Source organism: Paramisgurnus dabryanus, chromosome 1 (assembly GCF_030506205.2).
Source record: "Paramisgurnus dabryanus chromosome 1, PD_genome_1.1, whole genome shotgun sequence".
In the NCBI taxonomy this organism is placed as follows: domain Eukaryota; kingdom Metazoa; phylum Chordata; class Actinopteri; order Cypriniformes; family Cobitidae; genus Paramisgurnus; species Paramisgurnus dabryanus.
In genome coordinates this window covers 61,356,034-61,379,708 of record NC_133337.1, presented here as the reverse complement: position 1 = coordinate 61,379,708, position 23,675 = coordinate 61,356,034, and the positions used below count along the sequence as shown (strand labels likewise).

The window sequence follows — 23,675 nt, the reverse complement described above, 5'->3', positions numbered from 1 at the left end:
ATCATTTGCATGCATTTGAATTCTCAAGAGGAACATGAGACTGAAACTAATAGAACATTTATAGGATTATAAACTCATTTAATCTGTTTTTCTGCCCCTCTGATGGCACAGTAGTCAGAAGAAATATGTCCTCGAGCATTTCCTATATCTGAATGGGGATTAGAGACAAATGGTTCCAGGTTTTATACTAGATAGAGATCACATTCAGACAAGCACACACAGACGCCCGTCCACCAACAATAATGAGAGTTATAATAAAAGATAGGAAAGCACAAGACAGATTATTCTTATCAGTCAACATTTAGAGGAGATGTTGTGCAGCGAGCTCACCATCTCAGCCAATCATACGTGTAATGAGACAGAATGATATTAATAAATCTAATGTATTTTGGTATTAAATTACCATGTCATCGCTAAAGCAGAATCATTTGTATGCATTAAAGGATTATCTACTGATTATCCACTTTAGTGTCAAAGTCAACTTAAAATGGTGTATGTTATTTCTGTTGAATGAGAGTATTAGGGTAGCTGGGGCGAAAGTACCATTGTTTTTTTTTTTCAGAAAAACTTCATTTTTAAAGATAATGTTTCAGACAGAGGTATATTTTTGCTGTGGTCAATAACTCACAGGTGTGGTCTACGAATACCAGGTGGAATTTTGAACAAATGTAAAATGACTTATAATTTTAGTATAATTTCACTTTGAACAAGTAGCACATTGTTACTTTAGACCCTGTCAGCTGGGACGAAAAGTAACACAACAGAACAAGATAGATTTTTTGTGTTACACTTGTTTTTCGTAAATATATGACCTTGTTAATATGTACTGCAAAAATATTTTGTTGTTTATATAATCAGAAATAATCAAATTACATTTTACCAGTGGCGAACCGTGGGTACTTCAGCTGGGCCTTCAAAATATGCAATGAAGTGCAAATGCCTCTCCATCCATAATACTAGGCTATTCGTATTTCGTTAAATCATACAGTGAACGTGTAAAAATTCTGAGCACGCAAAGTTAAATTACAGAATGGGCATTGTCTGCCTTTAAATGCAGTTTTAAAGTTTAAAATTACTTTAATCTAACTGATAAACACAAATACAGATTCTGCTGCTCTGTAATGACAGTCAGGGGCTCTGTAAATTTGCATTTAACAAGCTTAAATTATGTTCTTTAATTTATTTTTATTTTTTGGAAATATATATTTAGCTGTAGGATACCTTGTTAGCCTTTTTCATAAGGGGAAATATAGCACCCTGCGTTCTCAGTGCACCTCCTTGTGGCTTATAACTGTTGTTATAAGATATCCAGGGCTCGCAAAATCTCTAGCCCGAGCCCCGAGGGCTACCAAAATGTATCTCCGCCCTGCCCATCGAGTATAGCGGGGAAAAAAATATTTGAATGTTTTCATATTCTCTCAGATTTAGTTAGGAAATTATATTGTATGTAATTTGGCGTCGTCTGTCAGTCATTACTATCCTCACGTAACAAGTGAAACTGTCAGGAAGTAAAAGTATAATTAAACCCATTATTTTTCTCGTGTTCGCGTCATATGCACAGTCTCCTTTCAACGTGCTTCTCCCGGCTGTGCTCTTCACGAGTACGCGCTTAAGTAATTTCGTTTTTACCTCAGCCCTATCAAGCTAACCACAACGTCAATCACGTTTTCCGCCATTTACCTCAACCACTCTCACCGCAGAGATTCGGGGCACTAGACTGTATTAATATTAACGGTCTATGATCTTCGTCTTTGGTGTTTTACGGCAGCTCGCATCCAGTTTGTTGCATGCTTAGGACTTCATGAAGGCTTACAATGTTTTGTTTTTTTACCGCCCCCTTGAAATCAAAACGTGATTGGTCAATTTGCCCGTCACTCTCCACACCAAAACACATAGCTTGGCCTTCCCTGGGATTCATGAAGTCCTAACCAATGAATGAGCCAGATAACCGGGCCTTAATAGAGACAGACGATTCTGATTGGATTAGATGTTTTCATGACATGAACCTGACAGTAAGCTTAACGTTAGAACAGATGAGAGAAAATATATTACATGTATTGTATTAAATTGAATTAAATAGAAATTTTAAAATGTAAAAACATATTTTTATTGAATACTATATTATTTATTTGTATTATTATTATAAAAAAATCTTTTTATTAATTTTTTTAGGCCTTCTCTGAAGGCGTAGAAGGCCCTGAAGGTTCCCCACTGCATTTTACATATTGTCACCTTCCTAAGTCTTGCCTAAGTCATTTTTTCAGGTTTCTCAGAAAACACAAATAAATGGAACTAACTTCAGAGGTTGAGTAGATTTGTGTTCTTCTTGATGCAGCTACCATTTAGAAAATCTTGTAAAATTGCCTAAGTCTCAATGTCTTTTGATTTAGGCAAAATAAATAAGCCTAAAACATTTTTTTTTTTCAAAAAATGACTTTTTAAAAAATGGCAATTAGTTTAGGAAGGTGACGATATTCAGTTTTTTTCAAATGTTTCAAAAGCAACCCGGCAGTTCAAACTTGAACTGTGGAGAATAAAACATTTTTCAGCAGTATGAACACTATGAAGATTTAATTAAATTATAATAATATACATTTTCAACATAATGCAACAGTATTAGCAGGTGGACAAAAGTTAAAAGTGTTACTTTCCTCCCAACAGACACTACATTTAAACTTGATTTACTTTTATTTTGAAAAACTCTAAGAAGTCAAACATCAGGATGGTTTATAGAACCTGTAGATTGATCAGTACTGTGACACATAAAACGAGAAACAGAACAAAAAATTACAGCTTTAGGAATTTGCTTATCATGGTCAAAAACAGCCTTCTGGACCCACATATGCGAAACAATGACAAAATAACGTGATATTTGTCAGCTCCGTCAAGGGTTGCCTGCTAAAGATGCTGTCATAGTTTGAAATGCAAATATAGTCAGTGCTCTGAGAAAATTACTTTGTTACTTTCGTCTGGTTTTCCCATACATCAGAATGTAGAAATAGAAGTTTGGCTATAAAAGCTTAAATCTAAATATTTTTATTTTACCACATTTATTATTTTTTAGTCATAGAAGCATAACTTTACCTAACGCAAGAGTGAACAACAAGAGTCAAAATGTTTAAAGCAAGAAGTTAATATTTGTACATGAAAAATGCAGTGGGGGATTTCTGTCAGTGTTGACACAGACTAATACTACAGAGAGAAATAAATTGAACTTAATAAACCTGTCACGGTCCCAGTCTGTCTTCCTGCCCGTTTCCTTATTTTTCCCCCTTTTTTTCTGGACCTCATTTCTCAGGATCCTCAATGCATTTTAACCTTAGACCAGTGTTCTTCAACCCCGGTCCTTGAAGACCCCTTTCAAGAAAGTTTTAGATGTCTCCTTATTTGAAACACCTGAATCAACTCATCAGCCTCCTTCCAGAATGTCTCCCTACAAGCTAATGAGTTAAACCAGGTGTGTTAATTAAGGAGACATCTAAAACATTCTCTAAGGGGTCCTCGAGGACCGAGGTTGAAGAACACTGCCATAGACTTTAAATGTTGATGTTAAATCCACTATACAGTGCCGCATGGCGCGCTGTGCGTGGGCACCTAGTGCTGATGGGGCACCAAAAATAGCCTAATGAAAAAAATTAAAGTGCCAATATTATTTCATTAACCTATAGAAATATTATTTGGCACTTTTTAGCCATGTTTATGTAACAAAAAAGGGGGAACGAGAAAATTTAATTGGTCTAGTCTAGAAAGTATGCCCCCTTCGTATGGGCCACACCAGTTAATCGCGTGGGCGCCTAACGAGTTTTGACAGACAGTAGGCAACTTTTATGGAAATGGCCCCGAAAAGACAGCAGGAGTCAGGATTTGAGAAAATAAAAAAAAAGAAACTGCGAGATGCATCACTTGAAGGTAAGTCCGTGTTTAAGCATGGGAAATGTGCATGTGCTGCTGCTTATTGTTATGCGCCTTGAACTTGCTGTTGTTAATGTTAGCAAACTATGTTGTTATAATTTATAACTTCAGTGCAAGCTAAATTGAGATTTTACTGTTAAACATTACCAGCCATATACATTTTACAAATAACTGATGCCAGCTAGATTTTAATTTCTTTACTATCTTTCTTTGGATATTGAGTAGTTCATTGTTTGTTTTGACGTGACACTGGTTAATACTTTCTCAGTAACAGTTAACATTCGCAGTCAGTGCAGTGCACATGGTAGGCTAACAATTCCTGTCAAATATATATATATATATATATATATATATATATATATATATATATATATATATATATATATAAAATGTCATTATGAATGATATTACCCAGCCCCTTACAGTAGGTGACATTGGAGTAAAATAAATCAAAAGTTTAGTTTCATGTGCTCACTTGAAACTTTTGCGTGCTCACGTGAAACTTTCACATGCTCATGCGAAACCTTCATGTGCAGAATTTTTTGTAAAGTTTAGTTTTGTGTGCTCACGTGAAACTTTCTCGTGCGCACTTGAAACTTTCGCTTTCACGTGCACACGTGATAGTTTCAAATTTCGCGCGCGAAAGTTTCACGTGCGCACGCAAAACTAAACGTTATTTAAGTTTTGGTCCATGTCCCCTTAGGGCCTCCGTATGATATAAATCAAACATTACTGTTAAATGCAGTGCTTTATTGCACCTCATTCTATTATGCTTTTATATTATATTATATTATATTATATTATATTATATTATATTATATTAGATTAGATTAGATTAGATTAGATTAGATTAGATTAGATTAGATTAGATTAGATTAGATTAGATTAGATTAGCTGTTCTACATAGCATACTGTGTTTAGTAAAGTTGTGACTTTTAGTCCTCTAAATCTTTGTTTTATTTAAGAAGATTGTCTATTCTTGTTTGTCTTGTGTGATGATTATTTAATGTAATTTATTCAAGATTAGGTGACATTGAATTTGGGAAAAACATCCAATCTTTTATTTATTTTGCTATGCCATTTACTGAAGAAAAGTGTAGTGCACTTTCATATGTGTAGTGTGTGTTGGCTATTGGTATTGAGTTATATGTTTAGTAAAAACGTAAACTGGTAAAAACTAAGTTTTTTTTTCTCGTGGTCCGGGTGGGGGCATCATAAAGGAATTTAGCTTAGGGCACCAAAAATGGCTAGCAGCTGCACTGGTATATCATTGAGACAGTTCATACACAGTATTTAGTTTAATCACAGCAGAAGTAACTGGAATTAAATTACTGGAAAAAGATTAATCCATTACTTTACTGGAAAAAGATTAATCCATTACTTTACTTTTTTTAAGGAAAAAGTAATTAAATTACAGCAACTAATAACTTAGTAACTAGTTTACACCCAACACTGTTACTGTGCAGTGTCTGCAGTTATCCTCATCTGCCAGCTATCACCCTCATCAGCTCCTCTTTGTATACCATCTTTAAGGGCCGGTCACACTAGACATTTTGTTGCATTGACTTTTATTCATACGCATGCAAATGAGTCAGACCGAAAACGCAAGACTGTGCAGTGATATTTCGCAGGTCACTGCGTTGCAAAGTTCAAGTCTGTTGAACTCTGACCTGTGAATTCGTAGTGGTGGACAGAATAATGCTTTCTGAAACACCCTAATAGTTGAAGCTGTTGGGCCCTATTTTTTTGAAGCTTTGAAACATCAATACAAAGCCGTCTCCACAGTGACCCCAAGTTGTCATTTGCACGTCTTGATGTAAAACTTTACGTCTTGTCAAGGATTCAGACAAGCACTGACTAATTGTAGCATACTTCTTGTTTGGATCACACAAATGATCAAGTGGATAGTGTTCTTGACTACCTTACTGTAGGATCGAACCCGGGAAAAAGCATCGTTGTCCACCTCATTGCGAAGAACTGAAATTAAATGTTTTTGTTGTTGTTTTTCTTTGAAACATCTACACTTCGAGATCTTCGGGACAACAGCATCGAAACGTCAGTTTGAAATCAGCTATCCCATCGAAATCATATGACTTGGAGTGTTGTGACTAGTACAAAACATGTCATTACGTGACGAAAATGGATGAAGCCAAGATCATTTTGATGAGCTGCTCCCCCCCTTCCCTGCAGCAAAATCTGACAAATAATCACATGCTCAAGTCTAGTGTAACCGCAGCTTCAGTCTATTGTCTGTCTGTTGTTAAAGATTATTATTGTCATAAAAATTTATTCATATTGGATTTTTCTCATCTCCTCATCTAATTCCACACGCACCCTGACCATACTGTCCCTCCACAGTGCAATTGTGCCGTTGTGATTTATTGTGCTGCGTTATTGTCGATGGTGCCGATAAGAAATTAAATTCCTCCGTCCAGCTGTTGTTAAATTTGCAGCTATATTTTGTTTAGTTTTTTTGCTGTAGCACCATCTGAGCTTTCTAATGCTATTTTTAATAGTGATGCTTGATTCAACATCCCCCGTCTACCTGTGCAGATCAACAGCCAAACTGATTTGTAGGTTGCCAGGTTGAGGTTTAAAATTGTATGATGTGTCTATTGTGCAAGTAGAATGCATTTCATACAAAATCTGGCATCTGGACAACCTTGGAATAATATATTGATGTGATTATTCATATAACGAGGTAAGCCGTACAAATTACGGGAGTTCCCCGGGAGAAATAACAAAACGGGAGGGGATGGGAGACATTTCAAAACCTATACTAAACACCAATACTAAAGTTCCAATGCCAACTTTTCACCGAAGAGTCACATTACAGGGAAGGGTTATGACTTTAAAGTGATGTAAAATGACCAAATAAGCAGCACATTCAAAACATTGTTTAATTTTAACTTTTGATCAAAAAATGATAAACATCCTTTTGCAAATAATATGCACTAACATTCACAGAAGAATCAAAATAAGACTAGAAACATGTTTTTTTAAGATGAGTTTTGATTTTATGTTCACTTTACAGTCTGTTTTACTGTAAAAAATTGCTGTAATTATGCAGCTGGTTGCCAGTAACTTACTGTAGAAAGTAAAGACTGAAAATGTTTCATCATCATTTAACTTTGAACAAACTGTTGCCAGTAAACAACATAAGTGTAACATCTACAGTAAGCTACTGGCAACCAGCTGCCAGTAAGACTGTAATTTCTACAGAATTTTTTTACAGTGTGAGATCATGTCAAATCATTTTTATCATGACTTATTTTGAATGCCAAAATAAGCAGAATCCACATTCATAAGCGCAGTGGTCTGATAAAATACTACGTTCTCATGCAAGAATGCATTTCATTCTTGTTTGCCTAAGATTATTTTCTCTTTTAAAAAAGGATTTATCAGAAACGATCCGTGTGGACTGAAGCCTTGACAATGTAATAGAGGTTGTTGGCAGAGCATGAGATTAACAACGGCATGCGAATGCCAAGGTCATGGGTTCGATATCCAGGGAACGTGCATACTCAAAAGCCATTAGTGCACTAAAAAAAACACCATGGCTAAAAGCTAAATTCACAAATGGAATCATTAAAGCAGGCAAACAATGAAACAAAATCTTATAAAATATCTCTAAAAAAAAAACACCACGTCCGCTGTCAACGCTTCTTCTACACTTTGATTCACCATGAGCCGTTTTGCATGTCAAACACTGTCTCCTCATATTCATGACAGCAATCTAAAGGGCCATCGCGGGCTGCTGCCAAATGCTTTCTTTGCACTCTGAGCTGCAGGTGGTGGGCAGATTTCTTCAGCGTCTGGCAACGCTTCTGTCCTGATGGGGTTACCATAGCAAAAAAAGTGCTGAAAATGCCACCTCGCATCAGAAGCTTCAGTTTAATCGGCAGCTTTGATATTTCAGGCACCATTAGGGTGTCCTGGCAGACCTCTCGCAGGAATGCCGAGGAATTTTTTTGCCAGATGGTTCAGTTGGGCTGTTTCAAAGAACTTGAAGAGCGCAGATTGGCACGGTTGCGGCTTGTGTTTGGTCCATCTCTCCGACCGTGCTTTTTACAGGTCTTCCTAACCCACTCTCAACTCTTTTGTTAAACAAAGATTTATGTCTGGCCAAACGTAGAGCACAACGCTGAGCTAATGCCTTAAAAGGAGAAAATATGCTCTTCTGGTGGAAAGCGAGATGGATCCATTCCACAAAACCTCGGAGTGGGAGAAAACAATGTAAAGACGGTCCTGTGGTTTTTACTGTGACAGAGAAACCCAAAAATAAACCTTCTGCCATGATTTATTACCATCTCGTCAGCAACAGTTCCCTGTTCACAGTCACTGTATGGAAAGTAAAACATGGAGATAATTTCCTGGTGTGGTCTGAAAAAAATCACACGTGTTGACAGATTTTTCATTTTAGGGTGAACAAGCCAATGAAAACAAATCTAGCATCCGTATTTAAAGGTCATTGTTTGCATCAATACAATAAGATATATCATTTTAGCCTTTCTGAAATGTTTGTGCTGTTAGCTCTGTGGGGAGCATTGATAACCTGCGCCTGTAAAACATTTTTGGTTGCAATAGATGTACGATTGCTTTTATCACTGCAACCAATCTGCAATCCACACAGGTGTAATATTAACATGACGTGATCTTTTAAAATCATAATATGAAACGAATACATTACGTATTTCATTCTGGTATTAAAAGGTTTTGTGTTTAAAGTAAGGTTTTGGGTAGGGTAAGGGTGGTAACTTTATCAATAAAACGGTTAAAGGGAAATTTAAACGTACAAAAAATACGCTTGGTGTTTTTGAAAGTACGTATTAATACTAAGTATTAACAGTGAGACCATGCTGGTATCAGTGTGTGCTCATATTGTTTTAGTGATGCTATTTATTTCACTCCTGCGAATGATAAAATTAGTCCTCCACGCGCCGTCAGTACCGATGAAAGCAGAACAAAAGTGTGACGCCTTCAAAGAGACAGGATCCACTCAACTACATGAGTTAAAATTCAGCAGACATAAACATGAGCAGTATTGAAATGCTCACAAACTGTGAAGAAAGCTGCTGGTGAGAGTAGGAGGAGATGAAGAGAAGAGGAAATGCTGGATCTTTGGATAACACTGCTCTGGAGATCCAGCTGAGAAGAAGATGAAAAGATGCTGAGAATCTCTTCTGCCGCACACTTCTGCGCATTTCATTACAGCTGTTTCAGCTTCGTCTTTCTAGCTATGCATTATATATAGATTTAAAAGCCCTATTTCATCTCTGGGACCAAATAATGATCTCAAACCAATGTTGAAAGAGTGCTATTAGTGAAATATATGCCAATCAAATTTAAACTTTGACCCAATTTTTGCCTTAAATTCCTTCAGGCACAGATTCAACAAGCTTCTGGAAACATTTTTGTTCAAAAATACTTGACATAGTTATTGACCACATTTCTTTTTCTTCTCCCTTTTCAGTTATAAAAAGCCCCCCCCCCCCCAAAAAAAAAACATTAACTCTTTCTTTTTCTCTCAACGAGTATTGTTTCGGCATAGTGATAACTTGTATTGCTTTAAGCATCTTTTGTACTATTGCCTCTCTATGACGAATCACTTTTATTGTTTCCTAATCATTGTAAGTCGCTTTGGATAAAAGTGTCTGCTAAATGACTAATGTAAATTCCTTCTCTTCTCCCTTTTCAGAAAAAAAAACCTCAAACACTTTCTTTTTCTCTCAATAGGTATTGTTTCGGCATAGTGAAAACTTGTATCTATTTATAACCACCTTTGTACTATTGCCTCCCTTGACAAATCGCTTTTATTGTTTCCTAATCTTTGTAAGTCGCTATGGAAAAAAGCGTCTGCTAAATGCCTATATGTATGTAATGTAAATTTAATGTTAATATCACAAATGTACTCAATTTACAGATTTTGCCAATTTGCATGTCACTATTTTAAACAACAGCCCACACATACAACACATCTCGTAGGGTTGCAAATGCATGGGCTGAAAGTTTTCTACATTTCCGAAAACTTTTCATGGAAACTTAATCTGGGGAACTTTTAAAATATTGCAAATTGGCAACTTAACGCGGTTATATGGGAATTTATGGAAATTATTTGGAAATGTATGGAAATTTATATAAACTATATCATATACAAACATAAATAAACTATTTGTTTGGTCATAAGCAGACATGCATACGAGTAATACAAATGTAATAAATGAAAAAAAAACAATACCCAAACTGTTGAATGGTAAGTGTGTGTATTGTTACAAAATACTTTTATTTTAAATAAATTGTTCTTTGTTTTAAGCCATATACTTGCGCTCATCAAGCCAGGATTTAAATTAAATCTTGTTGTTTTAAACAAAATTATGCTGCTAAGATTTTTTTAACTACATTTAAGTTCCCTGTTACAGGAAAATTTGTTTTAAATTCCCAGTTTATTCCCATTTATTCTCATATATTCCAGTTAAGTCCCGTATATTCCTGTTAATTCTCATGAAAATTTGCAACCCTATTTGAACTACATCACTTACTGATATTTTACCTCACTTACCAGTGTACTTAACATAGTTACAAGTATTGATATTACCATTTAAACTTCTGACTAGATGTTAAGTTTTGATGCATAACAAAATACAGATTGAAAAGCTCTTTCTTCTTCCATTCAAACTTGTGCACCTTTTTTCTGTCTTTTTAAGTTGCTCATCAACAGGTGTAAATGTCAGACTTGACTACTGTAGTGTACCTGTTGACTACTGTGCACATTCATCAGACACATCAGTAAAGTTCACTTCGTATCACAAACTCCAGGAGCTTTACATAAACCACCATTCATGAACTCTTTAAGATGTCATAACAGTAAAATCATCAATACTTGACTGTATAAATACAATCATACACCTTAATGAGAACAGCAGCAGCATGATATAAAGTATGAAACACGTACTGTGGGCTCTTCGGGTAGAAAGGAAGGGTAACGTGATTGAGGTCCTGAATGTCAAACGGTTCGGCTGAGATGGCTTGTCTCTTGGTCCTCTGATGCTCGAAGACGCTCTGCTTGTGCACCTGTTGAGTTGCGGGTTTGATCACAGATCTGTATTTGTCTAACTCATTCTGAAGCTTCTGGATCAGTTCATCCTTCTGGTCCAACTCCAGCTCCAGTTCATCAATGAGCGCGTCTCTCTGTCGCAACTCTTCAATCTTCTCCTGTAACGCGTACTGAAGGTCGCGTAAAGTCCCCATTGCTCCTCACACTTCACCACTCACAATAAACAGAGGAATTAAAACAAAACGCTTTATGTCGTATTTCCCGCGACAGCGAAACCACACACACTTCACCGCATCCACCGTTAACGCGCTTCGGTCAGAGGAATGACCGGGAAACACCCGCGGAGCGCGCACACATCGCTGTCAGAAGACGAACTTTCACTCGTTTATTTCTTCTACAGACACGTCAGACGCAGCTGTGGATCGCAACTAGCTCGCAGTGAACGCGCAGCAAAAACGGCATGTTCGCAGGCAAAAAGAGTCGAGCGCGCGCACCTACACGCGCACGAGCGCCTGCACAGGGAGCAACTACAGGTGGCTTTCCTCTGATCATAATAAAACTTCTCGTCGTTAAAATACCTCCACATATGAAACTTTATTTGTAATGTGACGTTACCCATTTCTAATGTTAAAATATGCAAATCAGACACCATATTAAGTAATTAGGCACACATTTGCATATTAAAGGCCATCAAATATGATACAGAGCCGTAAGAAAATGTCACATATTCTGTGTTTGCATAATGTGACCGAGACTATGGTCAGTTATGGCCAAAAGCTTGTTTATTTAACTCAGTGTTTACTAAAACAATGTGTGTTGTAAAAAAATAATATAGACAATTAAAAAAATTAATGATTTTATAAAACTCCTCTGACAAATATTTTCAATTTAATCTAAGCAAAACCTTTATCGGTTATGACATTACTTTTAGGTTTGATTCTTTAAAAATGAGCTATGTGTGACAACACCCTTATGCATTCATTAAATTAATTTTGTTTGCTTTTAATATTCTGCTCTGTACTTGTTCTGTGCTTACGTAATTACACTGTATACATTATACAAATTTGTACAAGTTCTGCATCTGAGTGGAGCTGTGAAGTTAAGAAATTTAGTCGTATAGTAAACACTGAAACATCTCAGTGATGTCATGTACTTATATTTCTCTGTGATATACTGTACCTTCAAATGTATTAAGCCTGCAGGTTGCACCAGATATTCCTCTGTTGGAAACAAAGGCACTAAACATATGTTTAGTTGAAAACATATTGGTCTGATCTCACAAACGTTTTTCCATCTAAAAAATCTCTGTTCATATGGTGTTTGTTAGAAAATATGGCACAGTGGTACCCGCAGGCCAAGAAACTTTCAGAAACACAGCAGCTTGCAGCAGACTGAGCTCTCTGCATGTTCAGGGTTTATGTTGAACTGCACGTTTCTTCCTTGCAGCTTCTAACATCATCTGAATCTTTCTATTAACACCCAACTAGATGATGCTTTAGTTCACCTCATTATCTGTACTATAACACTGTGCTATAAGAAAAGCTAAAGATCTTACAGAATAAATCTTATTGAATAGCATCTCTAGTATCATTAGTTATGTTCATTATAAGTTCAATGTAAAAATGTCTAGGATCCTACAGTATAATCATAGAAGTGATAACCTTAAAAATAACTTAATGAATGTATGGAAGAAGAGCACCAGACTTTATGTTACTAAATAAAAGCAGAATGTCAAAAATAGGATCAAAAGCGCCCTCTTGTGTAAAAATCAAGTGACACACCACAAGATTTTTTGAAGAGAGTTCACTTTAAATGAAACTATAATTAAATTCTGATATTTAGATTATGCTAAATCATGTTTTATTAGATATATTAAAAATCACCATTATCCTTTAAGGCAACTGCAAACTCAATTCTATCTGTGGTTTTGTATTGTACTGCACTGTGTACATTTACAGTAGATTTCTGCTGTAAGGTGGTTTTTAAAAATGAATCCCAACACACTTGTTAATGAATGTCCTGAATTTAGAAACTCGCGTGTAATAATGTAACACACAAATCTCACAAGGATACTGTGCAAAATGTAGACCACGACAGCCACCTTATAGTGAATCTGAATCACATTTATCATGCATACAGTAGCAGAAAAGACCAATTAAGGACGATTGATGAGTCTCGTAAACCATTTAGAAGAACTGCAGAGCAGGAGCAGATCAAAGCGTTTGTGTCACTGTGGACATGAGATGTGATGTTAATGTTAAAGGCTTGTATTAGTGCCATAAGAGCCGACGACCTTGCCCTGCAGCCTTTTATCAGGACAAGAAAGGTAGCACACGTTTCATTTCTCAAGGGCTTTTTAAGGAGCTTGTTGATTACATAAGGAGTTTGAGATGAGAACACACAGGATCAGAGAAGAGGAGCTTAATATTTCTCAAATAGGGACCAGAACTCTTGAATTTATAATCTTATAACACAAAGATGAGCACAAATAAAGGATCACAACACACATACAATGAACTGCTGAGCCATCAGAATCAATTCAACAAATGCTCCAGTTAAACACCTGTCTATTTACAACTTCATCTTTTTGTAATAAACAAGACTCTTTTAAGATGTTAAATAAGTATTTGGTGTCCCCAGAGTACTGATGTGAAATTCTAGCTCAAAATACCATGTAGATAATTTATTAAAATTGACACTTTGTAGATGTGAGCAAAAATGTGCCGTTTTTGGGTGTGTCCTTTAAAATGCAAATGAGCTGATCTCTGCACTGTATGGCTGTGTTGTGGTTGGATAGTGCAGATTAAGGGGCAGTAGTATCCCCATCTGACATCACAAAGGGAGCCGGATTTCTATTTTTTTACATGCTTGAGGAGAATGGTTTGCCATAACTAAATTACTGGGTTGTTCTTTATCATGTTTTCAAGGTTGATAGAAGCACTGGGGATCCAATTATAAGACTTAAACATGAAAAAGTCAGATTTTCATGATATGTCAAGCATTAGAGGCCACAGTGAGTCTGTTTAAGTGAGAACAAATGGAATGCTCTGCCTATACGTTTACTGAATACGTTGAATATAATGATATTCCAAGTGAATAATTTCAAATGAGCTATAAAATTAAGCATCAAAATGCATCACTTGTCAATTTCAGATCCCACCCACAGTTTTTTAGAACCCCATTATGATGGGCTGATATTTTAGTGACATCTAGTGGCTAAGAACAAATAATTATATGTATATTATTTATATACAGTATATTTCAGACAGGAACTATAAAGTTGCATCTAAAGTGTCTAAATGGACTAACTTATTTTAGTCCCACAGCTGTTTTCTTGTCTTCCTAGTTTAAATGCATAATCAATGTGATTTTTAACCACTATTACACCAGTGGACGGTAAGTGACCCCTACTTTAGTTAATAAAGACACTGATTTACAGAAATACGGTTTACTTATTCCCACGTTTCCAGGAAGAGTTGAAATGTAAAATATATTAATCCTAAATATATAGCAGCGGATATCTATAACATTAAATATTTAACAGGCAGCATTAAATATTCATTAAGGTTACCACGAGAAAGAGCAATAGACATTATACTGTCGCTCACTGGCACATATAATGCATTTATGCAGAATAATTGATTACTATACCACAGCACTTCAATAAACGTGTATGATAATAATATGTATTTCACTCTAGCCATTACAAGTATAACATTTTAAAGCACCTGCATGTTTTAAAGAACAATACAATATTTTGATGACAATGAAAAATGATCTGCATTTCAACAAGGCACATATGAATCAATAAGAGATTAACAAATCCCTAGATACAAATCCAATTTATGCCTATTTAGTAAGCAAACCTACTCTAGTAAGTAACACGTGAAAGGTATAAGCTACAACATTACTGTATGTGGTAGAGTATATTAAAAGTGCACTCTATTGTATACAGTATAGTTTACACTTACAGTAAAGTCCCAATAGCCTAAAGGTGTGCAGATCTTACCTGTGTGATTTTGAGTGTTTGCGCAGGATTTCACTCTTTAACTCCTGAAAGGATCTGAAGGTCTGAGGTTCGGCTGAGATCCCCTGAGCTCGTCTGGTTCTGGGTCCGGGTCCAATAGCGCTCGGCAGGACAGACTGACATTTGTGCAGTTTTCTCTTCACTTCATTTAACTCCTGCTCCTTTTCTAAAAGCAGTTTCTCCATCTCCTTTATTCTCTCCTCCTTCATGAGCAACATCTTGCCGAGGTCCTCGTGTAATTCACTCATGATGGAAGTTTGCGCGGATTGAACTCCCGCTAAATACGCGGATCTCTCCCTGTCCGACTATTTGACAAGACTTATTGTATTATAGACTGCTGTCGGTCCAGGCACAGCAGACTCCAGCAGACTGGAAACTCCTCCTCCTCCTCTGAAGAGACTGTGGGTTATGGCATCGATTACCATATGATAAGATGACTTTACTGTCCATTCAGCACTTACAGACTATTAAAGGACACAAGATGAAGTCTGTTCAGGCATTAATCTCTCAATACATGAAAGAGAGTGGGTTATGCAGGTATAATAAAGACATCTAATCCATCTAAACAATGAATTTGTTTTCTTGCATTTATTTAGTTAGTTACAGTAGTGTCAGTTTTGGTAACATGATTTAACAAATATAGTTTAAGTGTCTTCTGGTCAGCACATTAACTGAATGAGTACTGAATTTTTTATTAGATTTTATCTGATGGTCAGATTGTGTTATTCAGTCATATTATGTTATTTCCAGCCTCTGAGTGGAAATCTCAAATATATTTGTATGTGTATTGTGGTCTTGGCTCAGAGGTAATAAAGTTAATCTTTACAAACTCACTGGAAAAGTGTTTTACTTGCATTTCTGTTCACCTCACTTTGACTTCTGTGAAGTTTGTTAATATATTAATTTGTCATGGTTCAACCTAATAACACCGTCATGTTTGTACATTGATCGGGTCACCTTGACACCTGCTCATGTCACTAAATAAAAACCTGCTGTGATTCACAAAATTCGAGCACGGTTGGATTGTTATCTCAGCCCAGTGAGGCATCTGCACTCGTGGCTCTCCAGGGAGGACAGCATCAGATTTCAGACAGACAGTGGTCTTCCTGTAATACACACAGATTCTCTCGTTGAAACTGTAGAACATCTCTCAGTGAAGACCGGATGTTAAAATCAATAACAGTTATGTCATCGGCCTCCACAGCAGCATTTATCTGAATGAAGGGGGAGGAAGATGAGATGATGTTGCTGAGAGACATGGTGGGATGTTGATCTGATTTACTGCTGTGTGTTCTTAAAATGAAGGACAAGTTCATGCAAAAATAATACTAAGGTTTGTAACAAATAGAGAAATGTTTATACAACACCAGTTCACAGCCACTGTTGGGACACACACACAAAAGAATAATAATTTGATCATTATTTTGTAAATTATATAAATGTATCAACTGTAAAAAAAAATCCGTAGAAATTGCAGCTGGGTTGCCGGTAATTTACCGTAGATTCAAATTTATGTTTTTTACTGGCAATATTTTGTTCAAAGTTAAATGAACATTAAACATTTACAAGTCTTTGTCTTTACAGAGTAAAACTAAAAAAACAGCATCAAGCAAAACATTCTGGGAAACAAAATCTGAAGCAAAAAACAGAAAAAGGTTGATGATGATTTCTGGTTCCCAGAATGCTTTGCATGAGGCTGTTATTGTATAGTTTTATTCTGTAAAGATAAAGACTTGTTAATATTTAAAATTTATTTAACTTTGAACAAACTCTTGCCAGTAAATAACAGAAATGTAAATCTACGGTTAATTACCGGCAACCCAGCTGCAATAACATTGTAATTTCTACTGATTTTTTTACAGTGTATATATTATGTTGCATGATAGAAAATCATCTGTGGAAAATATTTGTGTTCCGCGTATGTCCCCTCTGCCTGTCAAGTTCAGCTGTAGGGCTATCTAGAAATTGACCATAGAAGGCGGGTCTTTGTAGAAGTTTAGTCAATTGCTGATTCAAGAAATAAAAACATATGATATGACATAAAATTTAGCCAATCAGCGTCCTCAAAACTGATCCATGATGGGCAATTTCTATTGCCCCAAACTGCTAAATTCAGGACTGACAGATAGGGCACAGTTTTCACCACGTGACAATAGCGGTCATAGTCTTCACTTATTTATACATATTCTGGGCAATCTCCTTCAATGTCCGTTTGAGATCAGAACTTTGGCAGAAAAACTGAAGGTAAGAGCTGCGTCCAAACCCACCTGACCATTACCAATGGTTTTGGTTCTTCTCTCCCGTTCTTCTTTAACAAGGGGTTGTGTACATGTGGATCCCTAAATATTATACTACATCCATTACTACAAATAAAACCTATATTCAAAAAATAAACCTGTTTTTGCTTCAGAAACCATAGTATAAATATGGTATTTGTAGTAAAACTGTGATTATACAAATGATAATCAATCTGCCTAAAAGCAAGTTACTACACTTTTACTATAATAAAACCATGGTAATTTAAAGCATTTCAGCATCAGCTCCTCTTTTAAACACTCAAGATCCCCAAATTTGGATCAACATTGGATCACATTCTAAATAAATTCTTATGAAATGAGTAAAAGGACAAACCATATACTCTTGTGATAACTTGGTGTAAACGAATGGGAATATACAAAATATTTATTTCATAATCAGAAACAACTGCAAGAGAGGAACAACCAATTAAAGACAAATATTAAAAAATATTTAATACCAGTCGCCACTGATAAAAAACAATGCTATCTCACAAGAATTTGTACATATTTTACGAGTTGGCTAATTCCTATTTATTCATACGACCACATTCGTAAGTTCTTGTGCGATTTGCCTTGACCCCTGTGACTTTGGGGTTAGGTGCGTGGTTAGGGATTCAGTTTTGTTGTTGTTTTTTAATGAGAATCATACGATTTTGCACGATTAACTTCGAATGAATTGATACGAATTAGCCAACTTGTAAAATATGTATGATTTCTCAGGAGATCAGGCTGATAGGAATGCACGGGTCAATGTATAACAACCTGCACCTGACCGACGTTTTCAACTAACTCCCTTTGCTTTGCTTGTTCCCCACACAAATGTAAAATACAACTTCAGAAGAAATTAAATAGTGCACAAGTTACGTACTGTAGATCTTTTGTGTTTTTTTGTTGGTCGTGTGGTTAGCTTGACGGTCATGGACAGAATGATGTCACTTTATTGAAAGAAGCTGCAGGAAAGTTCTTCACAAATTCTTCTTGTTCATGTTTCACATAAGAGTTTAAGTGATCAAATCGTCATATGTGAATGATTTGTTTGGCTGTCATGAATTTATTTTTAGAACTTATTCGGATCTCTTGTTGTGCAACAAATTTTCAGCTCCTTCAACCCAAAACTTCACATCTCACTCCTGCCGGGATCTGATTCTCAAGTGCCATCATTCAGATTCATGGAGACTGAGATCAGCTAAGAGAAAGACACATGAATGATGAGGCATCTTGCACAACGCTGCAGAGATATTTTATTGAAAATGCTTTAAAATTGTATTTTCTTTGAAACTGCAGAGAGACTGTTATATATACTGTAGATTCAATTGTTTCCACTCAACTTAGTGGAGCAATATATGTTTATATATAATTTATCAGTGTTTTTGTGTCTCAGTAATATATGCGAGACTCGTTTTTTAAACTGTCAATTAATTTACACTTGCGAGGACACTTCATCTGATTCTTCTCTATGTGAAAGGTATGAATGCCAAATGTTAATTGTAACATTAATCCAGCACACATCACAAGCTGTAGTGTAGATATTCAGATTTAGCAATACTAAACTCTGTGACCTGACAGTCAAGATCAAGGTAGTATTTATTCTTTCCCTTGGGAGAAATTTGTCTGGGAACTGCTGCAACATCCACACACAACACTGTAACATACAACACATTACTATTCTAGTAATAATAAATAGACTAATCTAAGAAAAAGGCAAAAAAGAAAAAACAACACCGCCAATGTTGGACTAGCAATGGCATTTGTTTAATGCTATTCCAGCATACATTTCTATATTCATGGCAAGAACTCATTAATTCATACAAAATTCAACCATCCTGTTGCAGTTGCTTGTCAATGAAACAAATGTTTGTATGGATTATGCCTGCAAAATGGAACCCTGTATCTCCGGCCACAGTTCATCAGCGGATACTCATAGTGCAGCACATGAGTCCAGTAAAATCGTATTGGCGTGCTGGGCCATGCAAAGTGTGTATCTGTGCCCACAAGGGTTCTCTGCAGAGCAACATATGAGATGGCTTCACAACAACGACGATAGAGAAGACTGAGTAATAAACAGCAAACAAATGAAATAGAGACTCTGTCTCTAAACAAAAAGGACATTAGGATCAAGGTGCTCCACGTGTCTGTTCCTAGCTTTAGCTCCATGTACAACACTCCACTGGAGGCCACTATAAATCGGACACTGTGCAGAGCACGCCAGCAACCTTTAGGGAAAGAATCTAGTCTGAAAAAGTCTTTACATTTTGTTAAAAGAAATTCAGTGAGCATATTAGGGAAACTTTCACACAAGTCAAATACAGTGCCTTCTTTCTAATCAGTTCAAAAACATCCAAAACTGGGATTTTAAAAGTCAACAGGTACTGCTTATGCTCTTCCCAGTTTTCCACAGCAGCAGAAACAGTGATTGCAGGGAGGATCTAGTCGTATATCTGTCCATTGTTAAAGCACATCAGTCTCACAGATTTAACTCCAGCCTTTTGACTTATTTCTTCCACATTGCTGCTTAGCACATGCCCCAGCTTTATATATTCGGCCATTGTCAGTCGTGACCAAAGATATGCAGATGGTAATACACTTGGAAGAAAAGGGTTTTAGAGCAACTGTTCTTCCAACAACCAAAGACCAGGTGCTAAATCTGATGGTCTAGATCAGGGATGGGCAACTGGCGGCCCGAGGGCCGCACACGGCCCGGGATAAATTCTAATACGGCCCGCAGCCCGCTGGACCATATTATACTTAATCAAATACTTTTAAAATTATGATTTTTGTATTAGGACGTAAATACTCCCAACCAGGAGGGGGCGCTATGTCCCGCGGATCCTCACAGTAAGCATTGTCCCATGTTTGGGCTTATGTGAAGAAGAGGTCTTCACGTAGTCCAAAAACCCGAGGTCCGACCGGAGACCCGATCAGGTTTGGGTCTAAAAGTTTCACGCATGCCTCGGACACGGGTCGGGTACAATAATCCGGTCTCGGGTTATTTAAAATGTGTTTTTGCCGAACGGACCCGAGAAGCCCTGAACTCTCGCATGTGTGTCAATGTCCTTTTCAAACCTCTCCTCTGTTTGCAAGAGCGCTTGCGACATTGTGTGGCTGGCGACAGGTTAATTTTCGTTCAGACAGACATCTCAGATATTTTAAAATGTAAATTTTAGCGGTTACCTTGGTGTCATCGTCATATAAACAAATGGAGCAGCTCGCCAAATTTGTTGCGAGGCCACCGGGGCTGCAGACTGCACACACGTCAGTTTACATTCGGGTCCAGTCGGGTTAAAAACAATGCTACTGGTTTGGGTGATGGGTCGTACTCGGGCTAGAATTGCTCACAGATTTGAAAGGTAAAATACATTGTTATTAACATTTTTTATATATATTTTGTTTTGAATTTATGTGTTATTTATTTCAAATAATTTTGTTCTCTAAGGGCTGGACAAGAAACTCCTCTATACTAATTTAAAAGTGCCTTGCTTGTTACAGATGTTAAAGCAATGCAGTTAAGAAGTTTTATCTGAAGTGCTTGTCCACTGAAAATAAAGTTATGATTTAGAATTAGCATAATTGCTAAGTTTTATAGTTAAAAACTTTAAAGACAGGTTAATTGTGGTTTCTTAATAAAGGAAATTAAGAATGATGTAAATTGTACGTGTGGTTCTGGCCCCCTTGGTATAAAGGAGAAAAATGCTGGCCCTCTGCATTATCAAAGTTGCCCATCCCTGGTCTAGATACTGCAAACCTTTTCCAATTAAGCCTCGAATAAGGACTTGTAGAAAGGAGGAAGATCTGCTAGTTGTGCCTCTTGTAGGTTCATGAGGAATAGATGTTTATCTAAACCCAAAAGCAACATTGGTCCAAGCAAGATCGCTATTGTGTCTCTGAGAGGCCTGTAAATTAAAAGTCATTTATTCTTGCCTTGATGTCTACCAAGCCTTGTCCCCCATCCTTTTTGGGAAGATACAGTGCTGCAGAACACACCCAGTGTTGTCCTGACCAGAAAAAGGAGACTAAGTGTCTTTAGGTTGCTTGGACAAGACCTGCTGGTGGTTGTAGCAAAATAAATCAGTATAGATGCCACCAGATTATTTGTAATCAATTGGTTGATACCCCTGTAGAACAGCTGACAAAAACTGAGTTTGTGGATCTGCTGTTGTATCTGTGCCTCAAATTTTAGAGAACTCTTTTTTGGGGGGGGGGTTAACATCCACATGGACAAAAAAGATTCTGCATTAACAAAGGACTTCTTGTCCTTGTTGGAGTGCTTTGGTTTAAATCAATTTGTTGACTGTACTATACATAACAAAGACATGTATTAGGTCTAGTGATATTTAATAGGTCTTTTGTGTCTGGTTGTCTTCTATTGATTTAGGAATAGGATTGTCTGATCATCTGGCATTTTTTTTTTGAAATGTATATACCTAGGGTGGACATTTGTGCCAGTTCCGCTGGACACGTCCCGAACATGTTTTCGGGTTCGTTCTCCGGAAGTCGCGTTGCTCCACCGCATACGTCATCAAGTTTCTCACATTTCAGTTAAAATACATTAGAAAATTAAGATTTACAGTATTTCTTTTAAGACATACAATCATTGTAGTTTCATTCTTACCTTGAAATTTAACAGTTGCTTTTCTGAAATTAAACCAGAAATATTACACCTTGATGACGTATGCGGTCGACCAACGCGACTTCCGGAGAACAAACCCGAAAACATGTTTGGGACATTTAACTGAATGAAGCTGTCCTATGGCATCAGGATATATCCAAGTGCACAGCAATCTTTGAGTCAGAGTCTATTTGGGGTAGATCCGCGGTGTAAAGATTAGAATTAAAGTTCCCTGCATGATGATGCATGTCTTTAACATCATAAATCATTCTCCCATTAGGAAGATGTAAACACACCATTTGTATTCTAAACTCAAAAAATAGGCCCTTGGAACATCTGTATTTGCTAGAGAAACAAATCAAAATCCAACCAAAGCCCCTTTTACTTTTTCATTTGGGTAGGATCTCAGCTTTTGTAAATTACTGTTTAAACACAGGATCACATCCATTAATTAAATCAATTTCTATAGATTTTATCTCCTCCTCACCAGCCTTAATTGTTTCCTTTAACTTTGTAGCATTGGCAGTATATTGCAAACAAAACATTTTAATATAAATTTTCCCAATTCCCACCATTTTCTCAAATTTTTAAACATGTTTTTCTTTTCATTTTTCAGCGTTTTCACTTTCAATAAGCTGATTAACAAGTGTCACGGTTAGTCCGTGTCATGTTTTGTTTCTGTTCCAATCGTCGTCACCTGGACATTCATTGATTAATTACCTGATTCATCCCACCTGTTTGTTATCTAGTCTGTGTGTATTTATACCATTGTCTCTGTCTTACTCACTCCCCATTGTCATTACTGTACTTCCATGTCTGTTCCTGTTGGATGTTCCTGTGTTACTTACCTGCCTGTTGTTTTTACTCCTTGTGTTTTGTTTCTTGTTCTGTTGATAAATGTTATCCTTTTTGTATGAACGGGACAAAAAGTTGTTGTGGTTCACAAAAAAAGCCTTGTTCATTTGAGAAGCAGAAAAGACGTTCTCATGGCCTACCACCTCTTGTAGCAACAAGCACATCTTCCACAATAACTTTCCACTATACTCGTACACACCTGAAACCACAGCGTGGGAATGGCATCTCAGCCTAAATTCAGAAAGTGATGACCTCCTCAAAAGTCCAGAAAGACTGCAACCTTGTCTAACACCTCAGCACATGGGAAAAGTTATTGTCAAAACTCCATTCATCTTCAACATACTGTAAACATCACTATATAGTACCTGAATTCATGAAATTAATTTCTCTCCAAACCCAAAAGCAGTTAGTGATGGTGTCAGGATCCTGCCAAAGAGTCATGTTTAATATTTATGTCTTGTTATGATGGCAGGGTTCTGGCAGTTCTATGTGGAGGCTCATGGCCTTGCGTATCGGGTCATGTGCCTTCAAGTGTCTCGTCTCTTGTCCCTGCCCCCTCGTTCTCCTGCTTATTGTTAATCATTAGTTAATTCCCATCACCTGTTCCCTCCTCCTTATCTTGTCTGGTTTCCCTATTTGATGTCATTAGGGGCCAAGCACCGAAGGTGCTAATTAGGGGCCAAGCACCGAAGGTGCTAAGGCACCTATTGGAATTGTACTTTCTTCTTCTTCCCCAATGGGAGTCTATGGCAGTCCTATGAACCGTATGTAGGAAAATGATGAAATTTGGCACAGTTGTAGTTGTGGTCATAAATAGTCATGTGGCCAAAAATGGGGTCTCTAGCAGTAACTCTATAGCGCCACCAGCAGTGCAAAAATTCAATGTTCAAATGGTTATAACTGCAGATCCGTTTGATCTATGAA

General features: G+C 36.8%; 1 protein-coding gene across 2 annotated transcripts in view; it reads right to left on the bottom strand.

Annotated features, from left to right (window-relative positions):
* Positions 1-15,275, bottom strand: part of LOC135720565 (cGMP-dependent protein kinase 1) — a 186,782-nt gene extending 171,507 nt beyond the window's left edge. The window contains exon 1 of one of the 2 annotated variants that reach the window (XM_065242768.1): positions 14,976-15,275. In XM_065242768.1, the coding sequence (XP_065098840.1) occupies positions 14,976-15,241 (266 nt within the window). In that variant the 5' untranslated portion in view covers positions 15,242-15,275. Of the gene's footprint in view, positions 1-10,864; positions 11,393-14,975 lie in introns of those variants that run through there. The other variant, XM_065242767.1, reaches the window with a different exon arrangement.
* Between the last annotated feature and the right edge of the window lie 8,400 nt (positions 15,276-23,675).